Here is a 20,922-nt window from a genome sequence, read left to right as displayed (position 1 = left end):
GGCTTCTGTTAATATTGGATATTTATTTATGTGAACATATTATCATTATCATGATGTTACTGCTAAAAGTAGGCCTTTAATGTACTTACAAACAACACAGTCAAGAGTTGCCCGCATCCAGGACCTCCCTGTTATTGTTTGATTATGATTACTTTGTTTTTTGTTACTTATGATTGATTTGTTTGTTCATTTTCTTGTTTGTTAAGTTTGTTGGTAATAGAAAAAAATATAATTAAAAAAAATACAGTTTCAAATGTTACTTTACTGCTTTTATACACCGACAAACGTTTTGCCTTAGAAAGGGTAAAAATATTCATTATTCTTCATTCATTAGGCCAATTATTTAACCAGATCCTTATTTATACATCATTATCATTTCCACATAATCTTAAACAGGGTATATAGGTACCCTGGGCAGACGTATAGGCTGGTACTCATTCCCCTTTGGGAGCCTTCTGACATCATCTATACCAAAGTCTACAATAATATTAAATTGCTTTGAGAAAATATAGGTATTGCCCTGAACAGCCCTTTGCAACATTGTTGGGTGCATATATTAAATAGATTAAAAGTTACATCAGGACCTCAAATCTGAAACATATTACCCATTTTACTTTCACAGCGAACTATGAAAGAATATAATCACTATGTTTGGGAACTGTATGTAAATCTAAAAGTAGATTTAAAATTCTAGATTGTTCCTCTTTCATTTCTTTGACATGTAATCATATGACAACTTGTGGCATGTAGCGCGCCAAGTGCTGCCTAAATATTTTGGATTGGATCCAGAGTAAAACAAAGTACATATAAAAAGTACATATAAAGTACATATAAAAAGTACATATAAGTAAAACGAAGTACATATAATTTTTAAATAACAATATGAGTTTTATTCTGTATATAATAATGATATAAAATTACTATAAGAATTTTTGATAAAATTAATAACTAAGCTCTAAGTTGTAACCTAAAAATAATATTGTACCTAATAAACTGTATAGTTAATAGTCGCATGCTGCAATGAAATTAAAGTTGTCTTGAGATCATCATCTCCATTCCCTTATCCCACTAGTCGGAAAACTATGTCATACTTTTCCATTAATCTCTATTGCTCGTCAACTCATCATCCACTCCCTTTACACACATGTTCTCTTTCACACAATCCAGCCATCTCTTCTTTTACATATAACAAAAATTGATTTGCAATAGTGGTTTCATTTATAGTTAAGTGCAAAGTGCAATTTCAAGATAACCTATAACATTGCATCATTGTTATTCAGTGTAAGTTGTTAGTGTGTAAGGTATAGAGGTAACAATGAATACAACCAGTTTTATAACATCGTTATAATAAATGCAAAGACAACATCATGTTCCACAGCAATGAACATATTACACAATCACATCATGTTCAGACACTACAATAACTAATTAACCAATAATTCGAACCGCGGGAAATTAAAACTAACACTAAAATTAATTCTCAATCTTCGCTAAAATATCAGATTCTCTAAAGAGATGGTATTCCTTTTCATCATTTTCTAAGCTAACTTTGGTGCCGCCATACTCGGGTAGCAAGACTCTGTCTCCCACCTTTACGAGGATGGGGATGAAGTCTCCGTTGTCTTTTCTTGAGCCGGTACCCACAGCCACAACTTCTCCGTGGAGCACCTTAGATTGTGCTTTTTCTGGAATCACAATGCCTCCTGCAGTTTTCGTGATTGCTTCCGCTCGTTTGATGAGTACTCTGTCCAGCAAGGGAATTAACTGTTTCACTACGTTGGACATTTTTAGGAGTTTTATCTTCTATCAGCACGAAACTTATAACAAATGAATAGAGATTTTATTTTGTGACTTTTGAGTTAAAATCTAGAATATTCGTAATTTGTACGCCGGTCAAACTGGAATTCCTGCCATGTGTTTGTGGTGTTGCCACATTTTAATACATTTTTATTTATAATTTGTTGATTTGAGTCAAAAATAATTAAAATTATAATAAATCTTTGAATAGAAGTTTATTTTATTCAATTTTAAATTTTTTTAATTATTTTTTTGCTGCAGGTTTTCCTTTATAAAAATTTCAATCGCAGCGCCATCTAGTGTCTAGTAGCTAAGAAAATTTATCCAAGAAAATGTTACTGCAAAATGTTTTAAGATGGCGTTGTTTTACTAAATGAAAAATATCTCAATAGATGTCGCTACTAGTACTCAAAGTAAAGATTTCTGCAGAAATAACTTATCTTTTCTTTATCTTTATAAAATTATGAATATCAATATAGACTAATCATGCATGGTATCTTCAACGGACTGCCGAGCCGAATTATTTTTCCAAATGGTTTATTTAATGGGTTCTGTTTAGACGTCTCAGGTAAACCAATAAGTCACTAACACTAGGTACCCTTTTCTTTATTATGCGTAGGTAATTATGGAACTTATTGTAGAGATATAACTATATAGATACTCTTTATTGTTGAGGTCGGCATCGTGGCTTTGCAATCGCGTCCGCAATCGTCAATGGGCGCCGCGCCGTGAGCCCGTGACCATCGCAGGAATGTGCGCCGGCGCCGGCCAGTCTCAGACACACCTGCGCGCGCAGCATTCACCCACACTAGTGTTGGGTAGGACATGACTTGAAAAAGAGTTTGTAAGTGTTGCCTCTTTTTTGTACCGAGGCAGTACAATGTCCCACTTCAAATGAGGCGAGGCGTACTGAAGCTTGGCACTACATTTGAATTTTGAAGTAACGAATACAAATGTCATATTTGAACTTTGTTTGAAGCAACGTGTACAAATGTCATGTTTGTACTAGTACAATAATATAGCTTAGTAATCATAGATTTACGATTCGGTACAAGTATTCTATGTTAGTAATAGTTTGTCTTACATACTGATATTAAATGCCAAACTTATTTTTAACCTATATAAAATAGATCGATTCACCTTGGTTATTATATTTCAGTTTTAAATTATTAAGTAATTTTTATTTTTATAAAATGTCAATTGAATAAATCCAAATTCAAAAAATAATATTTCTAAACGCATCGTATACCTACTATTTCCGTCGCGTTATGGGATATAGTACAAAATTATATGACAGGACCACAGAATGACGTCCCATTCGACTTTTGTACTATACTAATAGCATTAACAACTGAGTCTTAGGGCCATAAATCATTTCTCTATATCTATCTCGCTTGCACTTATGGGTCTTATGGAGCCGTCTAGTGAAGGGTGTAACAATGAAAGACATATTATCGATAAGTAAAGTTTATTATCGTATCTTGTTCACAAAATTAAAAAAATTAACAATATTTGATTTAATATAATACATATTTCATATTATATAATTATTAACTAAATAAAATTAATCTTCATCTGAGTCTTCATCATCAGAATCTTCGTCTTCTGCCAAATTTATTATATATTAGTATCCATAGTGCGCAACGAGTAACACATGAATGTATTTATTTAATTGCAGTAAACACATTTATAGCAAAAAAAATACGCAATGCAATTACATTAGAAACCGACCAATCAGAATCGTCCAAATCATTATTGACTCATCATTAGCACGTGCGCAGGTAGCCGTTTATCGATAATTAGGGTGCGCAGGTAGGCGCGCTGCACATTCCTATCTTTTTTGACTTCTATGACCGGACGACTCAGATGATAATGCGCATACTATAGTGTCTCGCTTTCTCTCGCGTACGGGTAAAGCAACTACCGCGACAGAAAATGTGAAGTAGTACATTTTTAAATGTTGAGCCGCTCTTACATTGTGACGTCATGTACGGGACAAATGTCCTGCCTCTTGTATGTCCTACTCAACGCTAACCCACACCACCGCAGAGGACAACTCACGCGAGCGGCTCGACCACGCTCGAGTCTCGACTATCTCAACTAGGGTCGTTGTAACCTTTGAACAAAATATCGATATGTTCGATCTTCAGCCTTCCTCATACTTCCCACTGGCTGGCATCCACATAAAATGTTGTTGACGATAATTATTGCAAAGAATGACTTATAATCTTTATCATTTACTGTTCTACACGTTGTTATACACCTATAAACTACGAGAGTAAAAATCGTGTGTGTGTGTGTGTGTGATATTATTTTCACGCACATCTTTGATTATTAGGTAGGTAGGTATTTAACGGATTTTCATACGATTTTCCGATTGCTCGCGACTTGTTTTTATTAAGATCGGAAATAAGGAAAGAAAGTTATCTGAAAATAATGTAGATTTCTATATGACATTTATGACCAATCGATAAGGTTTTAAGCTTTTAAAAGCTTTACCGCTTTAGTCTATCATTTTGCTGGGCATTAACGAGGGAAAAAATTAAAAAAACCGCATTCAACGCAGACGAGGTCGCGAGCATCCGCTAGTTTGAACCATAGGTTTATAACACATAGATAGTGTGTAGTCGCAGGATTCGTAAGCAGTTATATGTGCCCCGAAATGGGAGCCCTTGACGCATCGATAAGTACGCTCGTGTGCGTGTCGGCGACTGTAATTAGCTTTACGCTAACATAGTCACAGAAGTGTTTACGATTGGAGTGAAAAATTGTTAGGTACGTGTTGCAGGTCTATAGGTTATTAGTCTTATGATTAAAACATTCCCTTCCCTATAAGTCGAGTCCCTATGTACCTTACCTACCTATCTACTCTATAACTCGTACGGCGCTTCGCTCGAGCGCGGCACATTAAAGCACTGCAGCTATTGTTCTCGCTTTGACAACTTGTGAATACAAAAGTAATTGGCCTCTAAAGTTTACTTGCCACGAATATCGCATAAAAATTAATGGTTCGACCTCTTTGGCGTAGCGTAGTCAGTAGATGTACCAGTTTGACACGGAGCAATGGATTATTATTTATTTTCTAAATTAGGTCTGCTCTGGTCCGCTGATGGTAAGACAAACTTACCATCGATGCTGATTTTGATCTTGCCATCCTCATATTTCGATTTCCCGTTTATGAAGCGTACCTGTACGTAGAAACTTATAGATAGGTGCCATGTCTATGTCTATCAGATCAGCTAAGTGTAGGAACCTTCTGCGCTTCTTTGCAGGCATACTCCACGGACCTTGCTCCATTAAATTACCATTTTGTTTCGAAATTTAGATAGCATATTAAAAGGTAAAACATTCAAGCCTGATGAAGCAGTCTAAAGCACGTTCAAAGATTTTATTGATTGCCGTCCGAATGTTTTTTTAGTAAATAGAACAATGAACCTATAAAATGGAAAAGTGCAAGATAACAATGTTAGAAACTTTGATTAAATAATATATTTAAAAAAAAACGACTTTATGTTCCTCCCTTATCTAATTTTAATCTATACATACATACCTACTGTACATAACCATGTACATTACATACATACAGTCTCTATAGATAATAATATGTGTTCACGATAGATTAATCAATAATAGGCAGATTGAGCGCACGGAACACGACAGTGTCGTACCCGTCACAAATACAAAATTCAAAAACGAATACATTCCCGAGTCAGTACGACACGAAGCGTTGCATCAGTAATTTAATTTTCAATATTATTCTAGAAAAATAGCGTCTTATGTTGTTAAATGTTTTAAAAACTGTTCTCAAAAACTAAAGAAATAAGATGGAGTATTTTTTTATTGGTAATTATTGACTAATTTACGTTATTGTTGTTATTGTTAAATTTTGAAATACAAATTATAAAAAAATTTGTTTACGCTGATATCAAGAAGACGCGTGAATTTTTTGTAGGTTTCACCGGCTTCAGCACGCAGTTTTAAAGACTCACTCTGGTTACTCTGGGGTGTTCCCATGTTTGGAAAATTTAATTGAATAATAAAATAAATAACTACTTCTCGCCTAGCTATATGGCAACTGGCCACAAACTCAGCCTTGTGCTATGCATAGTGCACAGCGCTGATTTTCCGCTTCCATTAATGAATAGAAATAGTAATTGTGAAAGTCGATGGGAAAATCAATAGCTTTAGTCCAAGATTCGAATAATCACAAATTCGATGTAACGTGTATGTATGATCAAAACCCTTATGACAAAAACTATTCCTCAATGAATGATTCTATATTATAAGCGGTTTCTTTTATCACATAAAATATTTCATAAAAAGCTAATGTCTTAATATAAAGAGAGCTACACAGAAAAGGTATTTTGAATCTAAAAAAGAATTCAATGGCATTTAAGAAGGCTTTTATGTAGTAAAAAGGCTCTGTGATCGGGTTCACACGGCCGCGATGCCGAATTTTGCAAACATATCACGTGTTCGGCTGTAGGAGTCATATGCTGTAGGTTTTAATGAGACTATTATAATTTACTAGCGCCTTCTTACCGACTTCGTCTGCCGTTAGACCTCTATAGTCTGACCCTGCCATAAAATCCGTTCTAAGCGGACGTCTACTAAGTATAAACTACAACTATCCATCGTTGTACCTACATCTAGCGGTTTTTGACATATCAAGTGACGAAATGATCAATCTTTAGCAGTTTATACTTAGGTATTTAATAAAGCCAACACGTTAGTCCAGTACTTAGCTTCTGTGGCTTCGATTCATGGAATGCTTACTGAACTTTTCTGTCTTCTAAGATATTTTCAGTAAAAATTCTCCAGTTGGGAAGTTGGTAGTGTTTTTTCTATTCTTTAGAAGTTAGCTCTTGACCATGTAAACTATACCTACTTAATTTAAATACTTAAATGAATTTTGAGTTTTAGTTTATGATTTTAAAACCGCCTGCAGTGTGATCAGAAGGTAGCACATACGATGTTATTTTTCGCTTTTCAGTTTACCTATTGTTGTGATTTTCAACTCGTTTTAATTTTTTTGTTAAAAAGCTTTTTAAGTCTCCAGGCCAATGTATTTTTTATTTACCTATCATAAATTATTTTTTTAAATAAGACTAATATTCCCCTTCCTCTCTCGTATGTAGTATGTTTATTAATAGCTATCGATGTAGCTTGACTTGGATGTAGTGTCTCTTTTATCTTAAAAGAAACCTCAAATCATGGTCACTGTTTAGAGTAAAAAGTTGCAATAATAGACTTACGCGGATGTTCAAAGCGTACAAAATAACACAACAAACACCGCAAAACACCTGATACAGCTTTATATGTTGTATACGACTTCCCCGCCTACTCATACAGATTTAACGTTGTCTTTATGACATTAGTATTAGAGTTGAGATTTGAGTACCATTGTATAATGCAAACGTATCGGTAAAATTGTCTTCACATGGAAAGAGATCGTGGTTGGTTCTCACGACAGAAAGGCACACAGGTGCGCATCCGGCTATCTCATCCAACGCACCGGGATTTGAATTTGGAATCGTTTAGTACCGCTCTAATTATACGTGAAACAATGGATTGGAATTTGTTTGTAGCAAAAAGTAGATGTTTTTTGTTAGACATGCGTAACTTAAATAATAATTTTATGGACTTTGCCTAATTGCTAAGTTAAAAATTGAATTAAGTGAAATATAGACGATATAATTATTATCATCATAAACATTATCTACTCTCATATCTAGAAGGTGTACCCACTACTTGCAATAGCTATGGACTTATTAAAAATAGAGATTTAAACAATGCATAGTAGACTTTAGTACAATAAAATGAGAAATGACTATGTGTGTCGCTTCTAGGACATTCTAAGATTATCATTTAATGAGCTTTCTCCTTAACTAGATACTATTATACGAAACTTTTATATTAATGTAATTTTAGAAGCAAAACGAGATCTCTATAAATTATCATTAAGTACTAAAAGGTATATCTGTTAATCTATACTTAATAATGAAACTAATAAGTCGAATTCTGAACATTGAAAATATTTTGAAATTTTTTAGATGACTGATGCCAAAAAAATATTATTTTTTTTATTTTTTGTCTGTCTGTCCGTGATTTTGTTGACCAGGCATCACGCTGGAACTACTGAATGAATTTAAATAAAACTTAGCGCGATTAAAGACCATAATATTACGAAGAAAGTTATACTTATAGGATACTTTTTGTCACGAAAATAAAATCTGAAGGTGTTAAAAAAATTATAGAAACTACTTATTTTCAAGTTACATTTGTAACAAGTCAATAATTAAAAAAAAACCCTTGCCTATCCCGCACCTAGTCATCCGCCTCGCGTATTTTGTATAGCGATTTTTGAAATCCTCTTTATGAGGTTTTGAATTTGATACGCAATATTCGAAAAAAAAAAATATCACCTCGAGTCTCGTCTAACAGTTGTCGTTAATTTCACCTATCTAAGAAGTTAAGAACATTTGGGTTATTAAGACAAATGTAACGATATTTTAATTTCGTAAATCCGTTCAGTGGTTTGGAAATTACGAGGTAATAAAGAATGTTAGATACATACCTAGGTACATACATATTATCTACATGCATACATACATACATACGAGATACGCGCGAAAAATATAACCCGTCTTGCAGTTAGGTAGGTAATAATGTAATTTAAGATTTTTCAAAAATCGGTTTTATTCGAAAATAGAATCATTATAGGTAAGGCCCTGATTGTTTTGAAAATAAATAAAAAAGTTTAAACTAGAATGAAATGCAGCGTTCTTGTCTGTGGAATGCGTTCATTTTTTTATTTAATTTTTATTGAGTGGCGAATAGAGCGAGATTTGAAGACATGGGACATTCTTTACGGTGTACTTTTGCCTTTTTCTCATGTGAAAAAAATAAAATTAAAAAAACGAGAATTTAAAAAACAATTGGATTGAATAATTGTAAATTTGTGACCGTAACTTACATATTTTTCAACAATAATTGTTATTATTGTCTTCATCTAGTGAAAATGGTGATCCTAATTTGGAGATGGATGCAATTTTCAATCTGTTACCATCAAAGTCGAGACGCATTTACTTAAATAGGTACTTACCTACGAAAAATTTAATAAGTGGAGAAAACAACAACGAATGGATTCACTTACGAAAGGAGGTTTTTTAAACTATTATCTCCCACGTTTACCTCACATACTCATTATTCATCTTCACAGTAGTCGGAAATTATTTTACTGGGTACAAGCATCTCCCTTAATATCCAAAATTGTAGACTTTTCAATTGAAATAAATCATTGAATATTGTACTAAACTATTTTATTTTCTCGCAATCGTAGAGAAAAGCAGAGTGTAACACGTGGGGCTAAACCCATTATAAACTCGGTTTCTATTTGGGCGGCCCTCGCCTTACATCTAGGGCCCTAAAAATACCTCGTATATAATGGGCCTTTTTAGCCCCTTGTATAACAATCTACTATTAAAGACTGTTCACAAAAACTAAAAAAATAAGTTTGTTTATGCGGATGTCAAGGACAAGGAGACGCCTCACGTTTGTTTTTTTATGGCATTCACCGGACCGGACTCACCGTGATGCCTAGTTCGGACTAATTATGTATCTTAGTCGAGTACGAACGATTTTTGGGTGGTAGCAAGTAGTTTAGTATGCTACTCGATCAAAATGCTAAAGTAGTCCTGACTAGGACTGAGGCTTGTACGGACTCATTCTGTATTAATATTATACCCCTATATTAATCCTACTCTATGTTCTGTGCTATATACCAAAATTCATTAAAATCGATCAATGGATAAAATAGATACTCTTATATTGTCAAAGGGTCAAAGGGATAAACCGTGAAATGGTAATGTACAAACTGGCAAATTTACTTTTGCTCAAAAAGAAAAATATATTGCTACTGACAACACTATTCATAGTCAAAAAAAAAAATTATTGACAAGTTGACATTGACATCTGACTATCTGACAATGACATTGACAATTGACATCTGACCGGTCAGCTGTATTGGGCTGTATGTATGTACTCGTAGTGAAATTACTGTAATTTGCAATTTAATTTGCATTGCACTAATGTAATTTCCAATTAAGTAGTAGCGCCTTAATGGTCATATGATTATCATACCTCTATTTTAAATGTACCTCACTACAATTCAAATTACTATGAGTATGATCACAGAGCACTAATGATTGTGATATAGTTCTACAAAACTCCAAAGTCCATAGCTGTAACGTGCTGTAACTAATATTGTATTTGTTATACGGTATACCTGACAAGTTGGAGTCACACTCACAAGCACAACTGCACAACTCAGTAGTTGTTTTTCCGTGTTCACGTAAGGTGTAGTAGTTTTTGTTATATAAATGTTTGTTTTAATTAAACTTACGTTACTTTCAGTTTGTTTCTGCTAGTTTTGTAGATTTTATCTTCTGTTTTACTTCTATACGATAATTTTTGGATTCATATGTTTATTACCAGAGAGACCATGAACCCGATAGTGGCCGTAACAGAAGGAAAGTTATCAGGAAATGTTCGTGAAACTTCTAATGGAACGCAATATGTATCCTTTAAGGGTGTTCCATATGCTAAACCGCCGATCAACGAGTTAAGATTCACTGTAAGTATTATTAAGCTTTGCTCAATCAAGGTTAATCAAATGTATTGAATCAGTTGACTTTATTACTTCATTTATTTATTTTAAATTATGTATGTTATGTGTAGAAAATGTTAAATAAAATATATTAACTAATTGTTCTAAGCTAATTAATCAAATTTATTTTCATTCATATAAGAACAACTTAATTATATTTATGTGTAGGTGTGACATGACTAGAGATTTATACCCACATTTTTAATTTGTTTGTTGGTAAACAGTACTCATCAAGAAAAGCTGTAGATAGATATTCTTTTGTCAAATGTTGTATATATTTTAATATATAATATCTTAGGTTTTTGAAAGTACTTTTGATGTTGTTTTAGGCACCTGAGCCACCTGAGCCTTGGGAAGGAGTAAGAGATGCCACTAAAGAGTGTAACATTTGTGCCCAGTTTGATAGAGAGTCATTGAAAGTTATAGGAGATGAAGATTGCTTATATTTGAATGTTTATACACCAAGCCTACCTCAAGCAGATGCTTCTTTACTCCCTGTGATGGTTTTCTCCCATGGGGGTGGTTTTGTGTATGGAAATGGAACTGATGACACCATCCATGGGCCAGACTATCTAATTGAAAAAAATGTTGTTGTCGTAAGTCTTAATTATAGACTTGGAGTCCTTGGTTTTCTGAATCTAGACTGCAAGGAGGCGCCTGGTAATATGGGATTGAAAGATCAGGTGCAGGCGTTGAAGTGGGTGCAACAAAATATCAAGAACTTCAATGGTGACCCCAATAATGTGACTATTTTTGGCATAAGTGCCGGTGGTGCATCAGTAGAATATTTAATGCTTGCACCTATGGCCAAAGGACTGTTTCATAAAGCTATTGCACAATCAGGCTCATCATTACTACCTTGGGCACAAAACAACAATATTAAAGAATATGCCACAATGATCCCCGTAATAAAGAAAAAAGTTATAACAGACAATCAGGACCTACTTACGTTTTTGAAAACAATGTCTATAGAAGACCTTATATCTACCGCCATGATGGTTCTAGCATCTGAAAAGGTTAAAGGAGGACTACACTTTGGATTTGTGCCTTCTATTGAAAAACAGGGTGATTGGGAGCCATTTTTTACAAAATCGACTTATGAATTGTTGGCACAAGGGGAATTCAATAAAGTGCCATTCATCAGTGGCTTTTGTACTCGTGAAGGTCTTTTAATGCTGCCATATAGTGAATTATTCGAAAAAATTGAAAAAGATAAGAAGTTTGTTGACTTGCTTCCCTTCAATCTTGACGACAAGCAGAAGATTGAATATGAATCCAAGTTCAAAACGGTTTATCTAGAAGGGAATACAGAATATGATGAACAGGATTCATTTGCAATTGATTATTTTACTGATCTCGACTTCCTAGGTGGCGTTTATGTTGCCACTTCATTGATTGCTAAAAACAATTCTCCTGTGTATTTCTATGAATTCAAGTATGATGGGAATTTGAATTACTTGAAAAAGAAACTGAAGATTGATAGAGAAGGCGCTTGTCATGGAGATGATGGAGGCTATCTTGTAAAGAGTGACTTGCTCAAGGGAAATCTGTCTGACACAGACAAGTTGGTGAGAGACAGGATGTGTCAAATGTGGACTAACTTTGCTACATTTGGGTAAGTTAAAATGCAATGTTTTAGTACATTTTATACATCAATCTCCTATTAAAAAGTGGATGCACAATCAGCAACCAAAAAACGTCCCCACTCAATGAGCGCCAAACACAACTACTTAGCACTCAATTCAAGTAGTCGCATTTTCAAGTTCAACCTTAAACTTAATCCTTAAGGCTGAATTTGCTCTGAATTAGGGATTTCATTGAATATTGGACTATATTTCGAGGCCTTTGGGATAATTTTCTTTACCAATAATTCTAAAACTGTCAAAGCTAAATTGGCTAGTTTTTAAGTGAAATTTTCTACATGATTGTGTGTCCTTTTTTTATAAGAGGTCAACGATTTTATAGCATTTTTATTTTTCTTAAAATTCTTTAAGAATAGGAATTCAAAAGGTGCATGTTTCCCATTGATGTTTTCTATATTCTAATCACTACAGTATTATAAATTTTTTTATTTTTTTATTTGACTTTATCAATATGTAATTATAGTGTAGGTAGACTGTAAAATTTTCCAAGTATTTCTCAGAAAAAACTAACATTATAATTATTATTTATTATCATCATTATCATATCGATATATTGTATAACTAATTAAAATACCTATTTACTTTGTTGTACTTTGTTGTAGTGATCCAACTCCAAAAATTGATAATGTTATAACAACAACATGGGAGCCAATTGCAAAGACTGGCATGGCTCGTTTGGTGATTGATGACAAGCTGACTATGAATTATGATACTGATACGGACAGGACAAAATTGTTCAAGGAACTATATGAGAAATGTTATTGAATTCGTCTAGAGGCACACAGAGGTAATATATATATTGCATAATTGTGTATACTGTATACTATCTGTTCATACAAAAATATTTACTAGTAACTATAATAATTATTAATAAATAATTTTAATGTAATATGCAATACCTCAATAGCTCAACGGTAAGAGCTGTCAGACTCATCACTGAGGGGTGGTGGTTTGATACCCGCCATGTTGGTCTATTGTCGTACCTACTCCTAATACAGTCTTTCCCGACTATTTAGAGGGGAAAATTGGTCATATTTAAAAGATATGGCAAATATTTTTTCTTTTAAAAAAAATATAGAGGTAATGAACTTTTGTTAATAACACCTCCGTTTTATGTATAACAAAAATTTCAACTTGACCATGAGTCCTGTGCACAAGGTTTTTAATTAGGGTAGGCACTATAGATACAAATTGTACAAAATTAACAAACAAATTTTAATAGGCAGATAATGAGTTCTCAGAATATTCAGTGCATTTTTGTATCTACGAGGTAGGTGCATGCTATTTATTTATTTGAAACATTACATTATATATTTTTAAGCCAAGTTTTTACATGTAATTATAATATTGGCATGCCCAAATTATTTTGTCATTGTCATGCAAAAGTATCTATGTCATAGGTGTGCCAATTCTGCACATTTAAGAGGACATTTTCTTCCCAAGAGATTATTGCTTTTATGCATTTATTGTTCAGTGGGTTTAGTTAAATCCAATCTCAGTGGTATCAAGAATTTTTCTTGTATCATTTTAAAAGGTTAAAAATCAAAATGCTTCAAGGAATAACCAAGTTCTAAGCTTTAAATTTTACTGATTAAATTATGGAATTACTTGTGATTTAATGCTAATACCTACCTTATAATGTAAGCTTCTATAAAAAACTGTTATTGCCAAAATTGCCTGAATTTGCCATTTATATTATATTTAATTAGATTATACATTAACCATTGAATAATAGTAATTTAATTAATTATTTTTATGTATCATTTAAAAGGTTATTGATTAAATCAAAATCTATAAATGAATAATAAAGTTCTAAGCTTTTAAAATTCCTTAACCAAACTTGCCATTTATTTTAACTTTAATTATAACTTCTACAACTATATACAATTAAATTATTTTTTTGTGTAGCTTTGTGTTTACCCATAAAAATATTATATTACTGTAAGTAATTTAAATCCATAAAATTATGTCATATTTGATGTTTTCATCGTAATTGAATATATTTAATTTGTGTGAGACCAAGTACCTATCCTATTTAAGATATTCAAATAAATTATACAAACGAATTTAATATCTATCGAATAAATGTTTCATAAATGTGATGATAAATTATTATATTCATTTATACCAATATAAAAACTTATTGAAATTTCACTTTTTTACCTACTTTATAATGAAAAATTCTATAAAAAACTGCCAGTAGGTACTAAAATCGTCCGAATTTGACATTTGTATTATATTTATTTAAATATTGTTTAATAATAATCGAATTAATTATTTTTTTTGGATCATTTAAGTATAAGGTTATTGATTAAATCAAAATCTATACATATATGAATAACAAAGTTCTCAGCCTTTAATATTGCTTATATACAAACCAATTTAATTACGTTTTTGTGTACCTTTGTGTTTATACATAAAAGTATTATATTACAATAAGAATTTAAATCCATAATATGTTATATTTGATGTTTTCATCATACTTGCATGTAAGTACTTGTGTTTAATCATTTTGTGTAAGATGAAGTACCTATTTATAAATTATACAAACCAAGTCAGTGTCTATGGAATAAATTAAAATAAAATGTTTCGTAAATGTGATGATAAATTAATATATTTATTTATACCAATATAAAAACTCATTAAAATTTAACTTTGTTTCATTTCTGATACTTTTCAAAGATTTCCCTGAATATCGCCATTTTTTTCGGTTCATAATTGGACTTGATTGTTATGTCTTCATTGATGCTAATGTAGTCTGGGGAGTTTTTGGTGAACGCTGGCCACTTCGGAATATCATCAGAAGTTGGAATGCTGAAAACAAGATGAATTACAGATAATTACCCCTACACTACTTATAGCCTTCCCTGATTTCTCTTAATCGAAATAAGTAGGCGCGGTTTTAACTGCGTAGTTTCCGTTCCCATAGGAATACGGGGTTTAAATATAGCCTATAACACTAGGGGATAGTATAGCTTCCCAACAGTGGAAGAATTTTTCAAATCGGTGCAGTAGTTTCAGAGCTTATTCAAAGCAAACAAGCAGTCAAATCTTACATTTTTAGTATCGTTTTTATTAAACACCTATAAAAGGAAAAAGATCATCTAAATGAAACTCAATTTTAGACAGGTTAAAAAATAGCGCCTGCATTTTCCAATAACTTTAACTGTGTGTAATTTGTTTTTAGTTCATTAGTTTAGTCATATTATTATCGCCATTTCCGACCTCTTTCTATTTATACTTTTTCAATTTTGTGAATATGGATTTTTTTATTTAGATACGAGTAGGTAGGTAAGTACCTAATTGTGTAACTCATTTCTGTTATCAAAAGATGTAAGAATTGATAACGTGAATATCATCGCATGTACCTGTTCGTGAGAATTATCTTCGTAGATCTTCACAGAATTTACTGAGTAGGTACCAAAACACCTACCTAGTTACTAACTGCAAATTACCTACCTTGTTTTCGCAAAGTTAGTCCACAGTTTCGTTAGCTTAGTCCTTACTGCAATATCCTTTTCTTCAGCGAATTTCGTTATTGAATGTTTGAAGAAATAAGCTATGTCATCACCATGAGCCATGCCGTTTCTTTTCATGCCGAAAAAATGCTTGAAAAAGTTAATATTTCCCTCGTAACAAAATTCGTAAATGTATACTGGTAAACCAAAATCGGCCATCATTTCGCCACTCAACCAAGTTCCAGCTACAAAGTCGAAATCACTAAAGAAATCTATTGCGAATTTGTCCCACTCATCGTCTGGTTGTATATTTTCAGTGTAAGCTTTCAAAAACTCAGACTCCCATTTCTGCTTGTCGCTAGGTTCAATCTCGTAGACCCAATTTTGAAAAAAGCTTTTGTTGTCAACCAAATTACGAACGGTATTCGGGTAAAGAACATGTGTTAGATAACCTTCTCTGCTGCAAAATCCTTTTATCACTGGCACGTGATTGAATCTGCCTTCCTTTAATATTTTGTAAGGAGACTCGGTCAGGAATGCATCGTTATTTCCAAAATCTTTTTCAATAGTGGGAACGAATCCAAAGAAAATATTTCCAATTTTGCGCAACAATTTGAAACACTCCTCCACAATTAGGGAGCTAGGACTTGACAGCAGATACTCGTATATGGCTTTATCGTCATCAGTATTTCCTGTATATCCCATCGCATCGATCAACTTTAGAATTAGTTTCTTCGGCTCAAAATTTATTGTCCATTGATTGAGTGTAGACCCTGACTGATGAATCGTTTTGTGGAAAAGCCCTTTTGCTAATGGCGACAGCATTAAGTACTCTACTGCAGCTGACCCAGCGCTTATGCCGAATATTGTTACATTGTTACGATCTCCACCAAACTTATCTATGTTGTTTTGTACCCATTTTAATGCCTGCACTTGGTCTTTTAGACCCATATTTCCAGCAGCTTCTGGTATACCCAATTGCAAAAAGCCAAACACACCCAATCTGTAATTTATAGTCACAACGACGACGCCATTTTCTATAAGGTAGTCCGGACCTAAGTCTTCTTTGATGATGCCATTGCTGACAAGGAAGCCGCCTCCGTGAATGAAAAACATTACTGGCAGGGGTTTTGTATCAGTGCTTTGCAGTGTTGGTGTAAATACATTGAGGTAAAGACAATCTTCACTACCACATTGGGTATTTAGCTTCATATCTGCTTGGCAGCAAACTTTATTTTCGTCAATAGACGTTACATCTAGTTCACCATCCCAAGGTTCTACAGGCTGAGGGCTCTGAAAAAGAAATGCCTAATTTTCAGTATATATTTGCAATAATGTTTAGCAAATATAAAATTATAAAGATCATTGTAGAATCAGTTCTAACAGCCTAGCGTTCTGTCTAGACATGACGTCACACGTACTTAGATTTTATTCCAAAACAAGTCAGCAATTCAGGAAAATTCAAAATCACAAAAATCAACTAAAAAGCGAAAAATAAGATCGTAAGTGCTATCTTCTAATAACGGAGAAGGCGGTGTCAAGCCACTGAAGTCACAGAAAACATATGTAGACGTATTAGTTATAGCCGTTTCTGAAAGAACTCTAATCTCTCTCTAAAATCTTTCTAAATCCTAAAACTTTATGATTTAATCGGCTTGAATTGAGGTGCATCACTCTGGGCACCGCCTTCAAAATTATCAGAAGGTAGCACATATGATACCATTCTTCGCTTTTTAGTTTATTTTTGTGATTTTGAAGTTAGTTGGATTTTTAGCTAAAAAAAATTCATTTTTCTCTTTTTAGTGTGTCCTAGCATAGTTAACGAAAGGGCCACAGGGCAGCTTTGTTATTTTCATTTTAACACAAAACTACCGAATCGATTTTCATGAAAATTAAATGGGAAACATCTGAAAGTATACTCTTTCAAACAAAAAAAGAATTTACAAAATTGTTTAAGAAATGACGAAGTTATGAGGTACCTAACTAAAATAAATAAAAAACATACGAGCGATTTGGGAAGCTCCTCCTTTTTTTGAAGTCGGTTAAAAAGGTACAAACTGTTTTGTACTCACCTTAAATCTCAAGTCTCCCACCGGCGGCTTTGCATACGGCACACACAAGAACTCATAATATTCAACACCGCTATCTGTTGTCACCTTTGATCCTCGTAACGTACCTTCGCTTATAGTCACTTTTGCCATTGTTTATTATTTATCGTTAAATTATACAAATAGACTAATTAAATGGAGTTATAATATTACAATAAGGACAGATAGTAATTAATCTAATAACTCAATGCGATATCTAGCTACAATAGATACCTACACTGTAGAGTGTAGATAAGGAAAATGTACGTATGATATTTAATGACTTGGCCTTTCGTGATTAACTACTCGTATATGGTCCCAGAGCAGTCTGCGGACGCTCTGCGAACCAGTATTAGAGGTCGCTGTGGTTATTGTTAAAATTTTACATAAGCTGTGAAGTAAGGCCTTTTAAGATGAACTAGCGGACGCCCGCGACTTCGTTCGCCCTTCGTTAGACCTCTTTAATCCAGTCCTTTTAGTAGTATCGCTGTAAAAATGGATTAATTTCTCCCGTTATCTCAACATTTTCCTTCACTGCTCTGCTGCTATTGATCGTAGCGTGATGAAAAGTATACTATAACTTGCCCAGGCGTATGAAGAATAATTGTACCAAGTTTCGTTAAAATCCGTCAAGTAGTTTTTTTTCTTTATCGAACATACAGACATACAAAAATTTTACTGATTGCATTTTTAGCATCAATATCGATCACTAATTACCACCTGTTTGTTATATTTCATGTACAGAATTGACCTCTCTACAGATATTATAAGTAGATAGATATAGATTTTTACGTTTCTTTGACCTCGGTATTCCAGTACTCAGCGCTACAATAAAATGCAGGAGCGGCTAGCTGCTTTACCGTTTTAATATGCAACCTTTTTTAATTTGAGTTTCTAAAGTAATCTTTTACTATTTTTTGATTCATCATATCAGCCGATGGACGTCCACTGCAGGACATAGGCCTTTTGTAGGGACTTCCAAACATCACGATACTGAGCCATCTGCATCCAGCGAATCCCTGCGACTCGCTTGATGTCGTCAGTCCACCTGGTGGGGGGTCGGCCAACACTGCGCTTACTAGTATTTTTACTAACTAACTTAGTATTTTTTGATTAAAGTATATTAAATGCTTTATTTTGGACCCTTATTCCAAGAACTTTAGGAAGTTAATGTTTATATTAAATTTGATATGAACCAACTAGCTTAAGATAAGTTCTTAAAATAAGTCTACGACAGCTGAGGATAAATATTTTAAGGATAACTCACTATAATCTATTTGAAAAATGTTCTAAAATAATGCATAGGTATTTGGCGAAGAGAGACCGAAATCTGGAAGAGACCATATTGTATTCCAAGTTTCATTCCACAACATACCTAATACCTTAGTAATGAGAAAAGTTTTTGATATAAGGTCATACTAAAACATACCTGATACCTAGTAATAAGATTTTTTTACAGTTTTTAATACAAGGTCATAATAATCTGATGGCTTGTCTAACAGTTTTTCAACTACCTTAAAATGAAAACAAAATGGTCGAAGGCACTAGTTACAGTGTTGTCATTCATCAATTTCCGGCAGTGATTTTGTATATGTTTTACCTGTTTGTATTATTTGCTGTAATGATTTAGACGCGTTCATGCATCAAGCCCAAAATGTCGGTGCGATACCTACTTTAAAGTGACTTTTGTATTTTTCGATTTTGATAAACAAAAATAGACTATCTTAATTAGGTCTTTCATCAGACTATCTTAATTAACGGCCCAATACTTACAGGGCCTTGGCCTCCCTTTACGAGAGGCGATATGGAGTTTAAACCCACCACGCACGTTAAACTGTCAACCCACATTCGGCTCACTGCTGAGCTCGAGTCTCCTCTCAGAATGAAAGGTCTAGGAAAGGTTAGGCCAATAGTCCACCACGCTGGCCTATTGCGGATTGGCAGACTTCACTTCAAGAGTGTGCAATATGTAATTTGGTGGTTACAAATGGTTCTGGATCTCAGATTCTGGAAAAGTTAGGAGCCTGATATTTGGGTAAATGATATTTCAAAGTGTTAGCTTCGTTATGACTATACAAAATACACAATTTGTAAAACTTTTCTCGATAGTTTATTTTTTTGAAAAATACATGTTTTGCTCACATTTTGCATTCAATCTCAGGAAAAGCAAACTTATTTTCTTAAATTTTTGTTTTGTATAGAAAATTTGGTATATATCTTGAACATGGCCATTTTGTTTTTCGTTATGTAAATGATGAAATGGTAAAAAATAGTTTTTTCGCTCACGTCATAAAATTTGCGTCGCGCGTCAATCGCTCCGTGCTTTTCACTCACGTGAAAGTCATAATTCTGCGTCTCGCTTGCGCTTCGAATTTTATCCATATCGTACCGACACGCTGCGCGCTCTTTAGAAAATTCTCTGGTATGCAGGTTTCCTCACGATGTTTTTCCTTCACTGTTCGAGACACGTGATATTTAATTTCGTAATAAAATACACACAACTGAAAAGTTGGAGGTGCATGTCCCGGACCAGATTTGAACCCACACTCCGGAATCAGGCAGAGGTCATATCCACTATATATCACGGCTAGGTATAATTATATATAAAAGAATAATATCCGACAGTGGCTGTTACAACTAATTTAACATTAAAACCCTAATCCCACCAACCTGCATTTGTTTATCTATAGTAATATTAGGTATAAAGCTGAAGAGTTCGTTTGTTTGTTTGAACGCGCTTATCTTAGGAACTAAAGGTCCGATTTGAAAAATCTTTCAGTTTTAGATATCAAGGAAGGCAATTTATCAAGGAAGGCAATAGGATATATATTATTCCCGTATTCCGACGGGAACCACGCGGGTGAAACCGCGCGGCGTCAGCTAGTAGACTGATAAAGATGATGTTGTTGATGATTCGAACTGCCTACCTAGTTAAAACCCCTGTGCACGCCACAGAGTGTACAGTAATGATGTCGGAGCGCGTCTGCGGCGGTGACGGCGCGGCGCCGGCCAGTCGCGGCGTGAAATACTCAGGTGCATCCGTACCTGGCCGCTGCCCACGGAGATATACAGGGTGTTTTACTGTTGCGCTATTCTGTAATTATCTTTTTATATATATTTTTTTATTCTTTACAAGTTAGCCCTTGACTACAATCTCACCTAATGGTAAGTGATGATGCAGTCTCAGATGAAGCGGAATAACTTGTTTGGAGGAGGATGAAAATCCACACTCATTTCGGTTTCTACACGGTACGTCTTTGTCGGTAGGG

The 20,922-nt window shown here is 33.8% G+C and overlaps 3 protein-coding genes across 6 annotated transcripts; 1 reads left to right on the top strand and 2 right to left on the bottom strand.

The window, feature by feature from the left end:
* Window positions 1-1,329: 1,329 nt before the first annotated feature.
* On the bottom strand, window positions 1,330-1,928 carry LOC112044716 (10 kDa heat shock protein, mitochondrial). Its single transcript, XM_024080654.2, has one exon. The coding sequence runs from the start codon at window positions 1,783-1,785 to the stop codon at window positions 1,474-1,476; it is 312 nt and encodes a 103-aa protein (XP_023936422.1). The 5' UTR covers window positions 1,786-1,928; the 3' UTR covers window positions 1,330-1,473.
* Window positions 1,929-9,798: 7,870 nt separating this feature from the next.
* LOC112044719 (juvenile hormone esterase) lies at window positions 9,799-14,761 on the top strand. Of its 4 annotated transcripts, none has more exons than XM_052885696.1 (4): window positions 9,799-9,833; window positions 10,294-10,432; window positions 10,795-12,080; window positions 12,711-14,761. In XM_052885696.1, exons 2-4 carry the CDS (start codon window positions 10,301-10,303, stop codon window positions 12,871-12,873), a joined length of 1,581 nt encoding a protein of 526 aa, XP_052741656.1. In that variant the 5' UTR covers window positions 9,799-9,833; window positions 10,294-10,300; the 3' UTR covers window positions 12,874-14,761. The 4 variants fall into 4 exon arrangements, with proteins under 4 accessions (XP_052741656.1, XP_052741655.1, XP_052741654.1 ...); XM_052885695.1 differs by lacking the exon at window positions 9,799-9,833 and adding an exon at window positions 9,841-10,150; XM_052885694.1 differs by lacking the exon at window positions 9,799-9,833 and adding an exon at window positions 9,842-10,155.
* Window positions 14,705-17,998, bottom strand: LOC112044724 (juvenile hormone esterase). Its single transcript, XM_024080668.2, has 3 exons — window positions 17,639-17,998; window positions 15,568-16,859; window positions 14,705-14,922 (listed from the first exon to the last, which is right to left on the bottom strand). Exons 1-3 carry the CDS (start codon window positions 17,765-17,767, stop codon window positions 14,769-14,771), a joined length of 1,575 nt encoding a protein of 524 aa, XP_023936436.2. The 5' UTR covers window positions 17,768-17,998; the 3' UTR covers window positions 14,705-14,768.
* Between the last annotated feature and the right edge of the window lie 2,924 nt (window positions 17,999-20,922).

This window comes from Bicyclus anynana, chromosome 15 (genome assembly GCF_947172395.1).
Source record: "Bicyclus anynana chromosome 15, ilBicAnyn1.1, whole genome shotgun sequence".
Classification (NCBI taxonomy): Eukaryota; Metazoa; Arthropoda; class Insecta; order Lepidoptera; family Nymphalidae; genus Bicyclus; species Bicyclus anynana.
Note: the sequence above shows the minus strand (reverse complement) of the source record. Positions and strands in the feature narration are given on the sequence as shown.

Excerpts from the sequence above, each read along its gene's own strand:
- LOC112044724 (XM_024080668.2), bottom strand. The coding sequence starts at position 17,767 with ATGGCAAAAGTGACTATAAGCGAAGGTACGTTACGAGGATCAAAGGTG. Across the intron at positions 16,860-17,638 it reads TGGGAGACTTGAGATTTAAG|AGCCCTCAGCCTGTAGAACC; the intron begins GTGAGTACAAAA and ends TTTCTTTTTCAG. Across the intron at positions 14,923-15,567 it reads ACTAACTTTGCGAAAACAAG|CATTCCAACTTCTGATGATA; the intron begins GTAGGTAATTTG and ends TCTTGTTTTCAG.
- LOC112044716 (XM_024080654.2), bottom strand. The coding sequence starts at position 1,785 with ATGTCCAACGTAGTGAAACAGTTAATTCCCTTGCTGGACAGAGTACTC.
- LOC112044719 (XM_052885693.1), top strand. The coding sequence starts at position 10,280 with ATGTTTATTACCAGAGAGACCATGAACCCGATAGTGGCCGTAACAGAA. Across the intron at positions 10,433-10,794 it reads TCAACGAGTTAAGATTCACT|GCACCTGAGCCACCTGAGCC; the intron begins GTAAGTATTATT and ends ATGTTGTTTTAG. Across the intron at positions 12,081-12,710 it reads ACTAACTTTGCTACATTTGG|TGATCCAACTCCAAAAATTG; the intron begins GTAAGTTAAAAT and ends ACTTTGTTGTAG.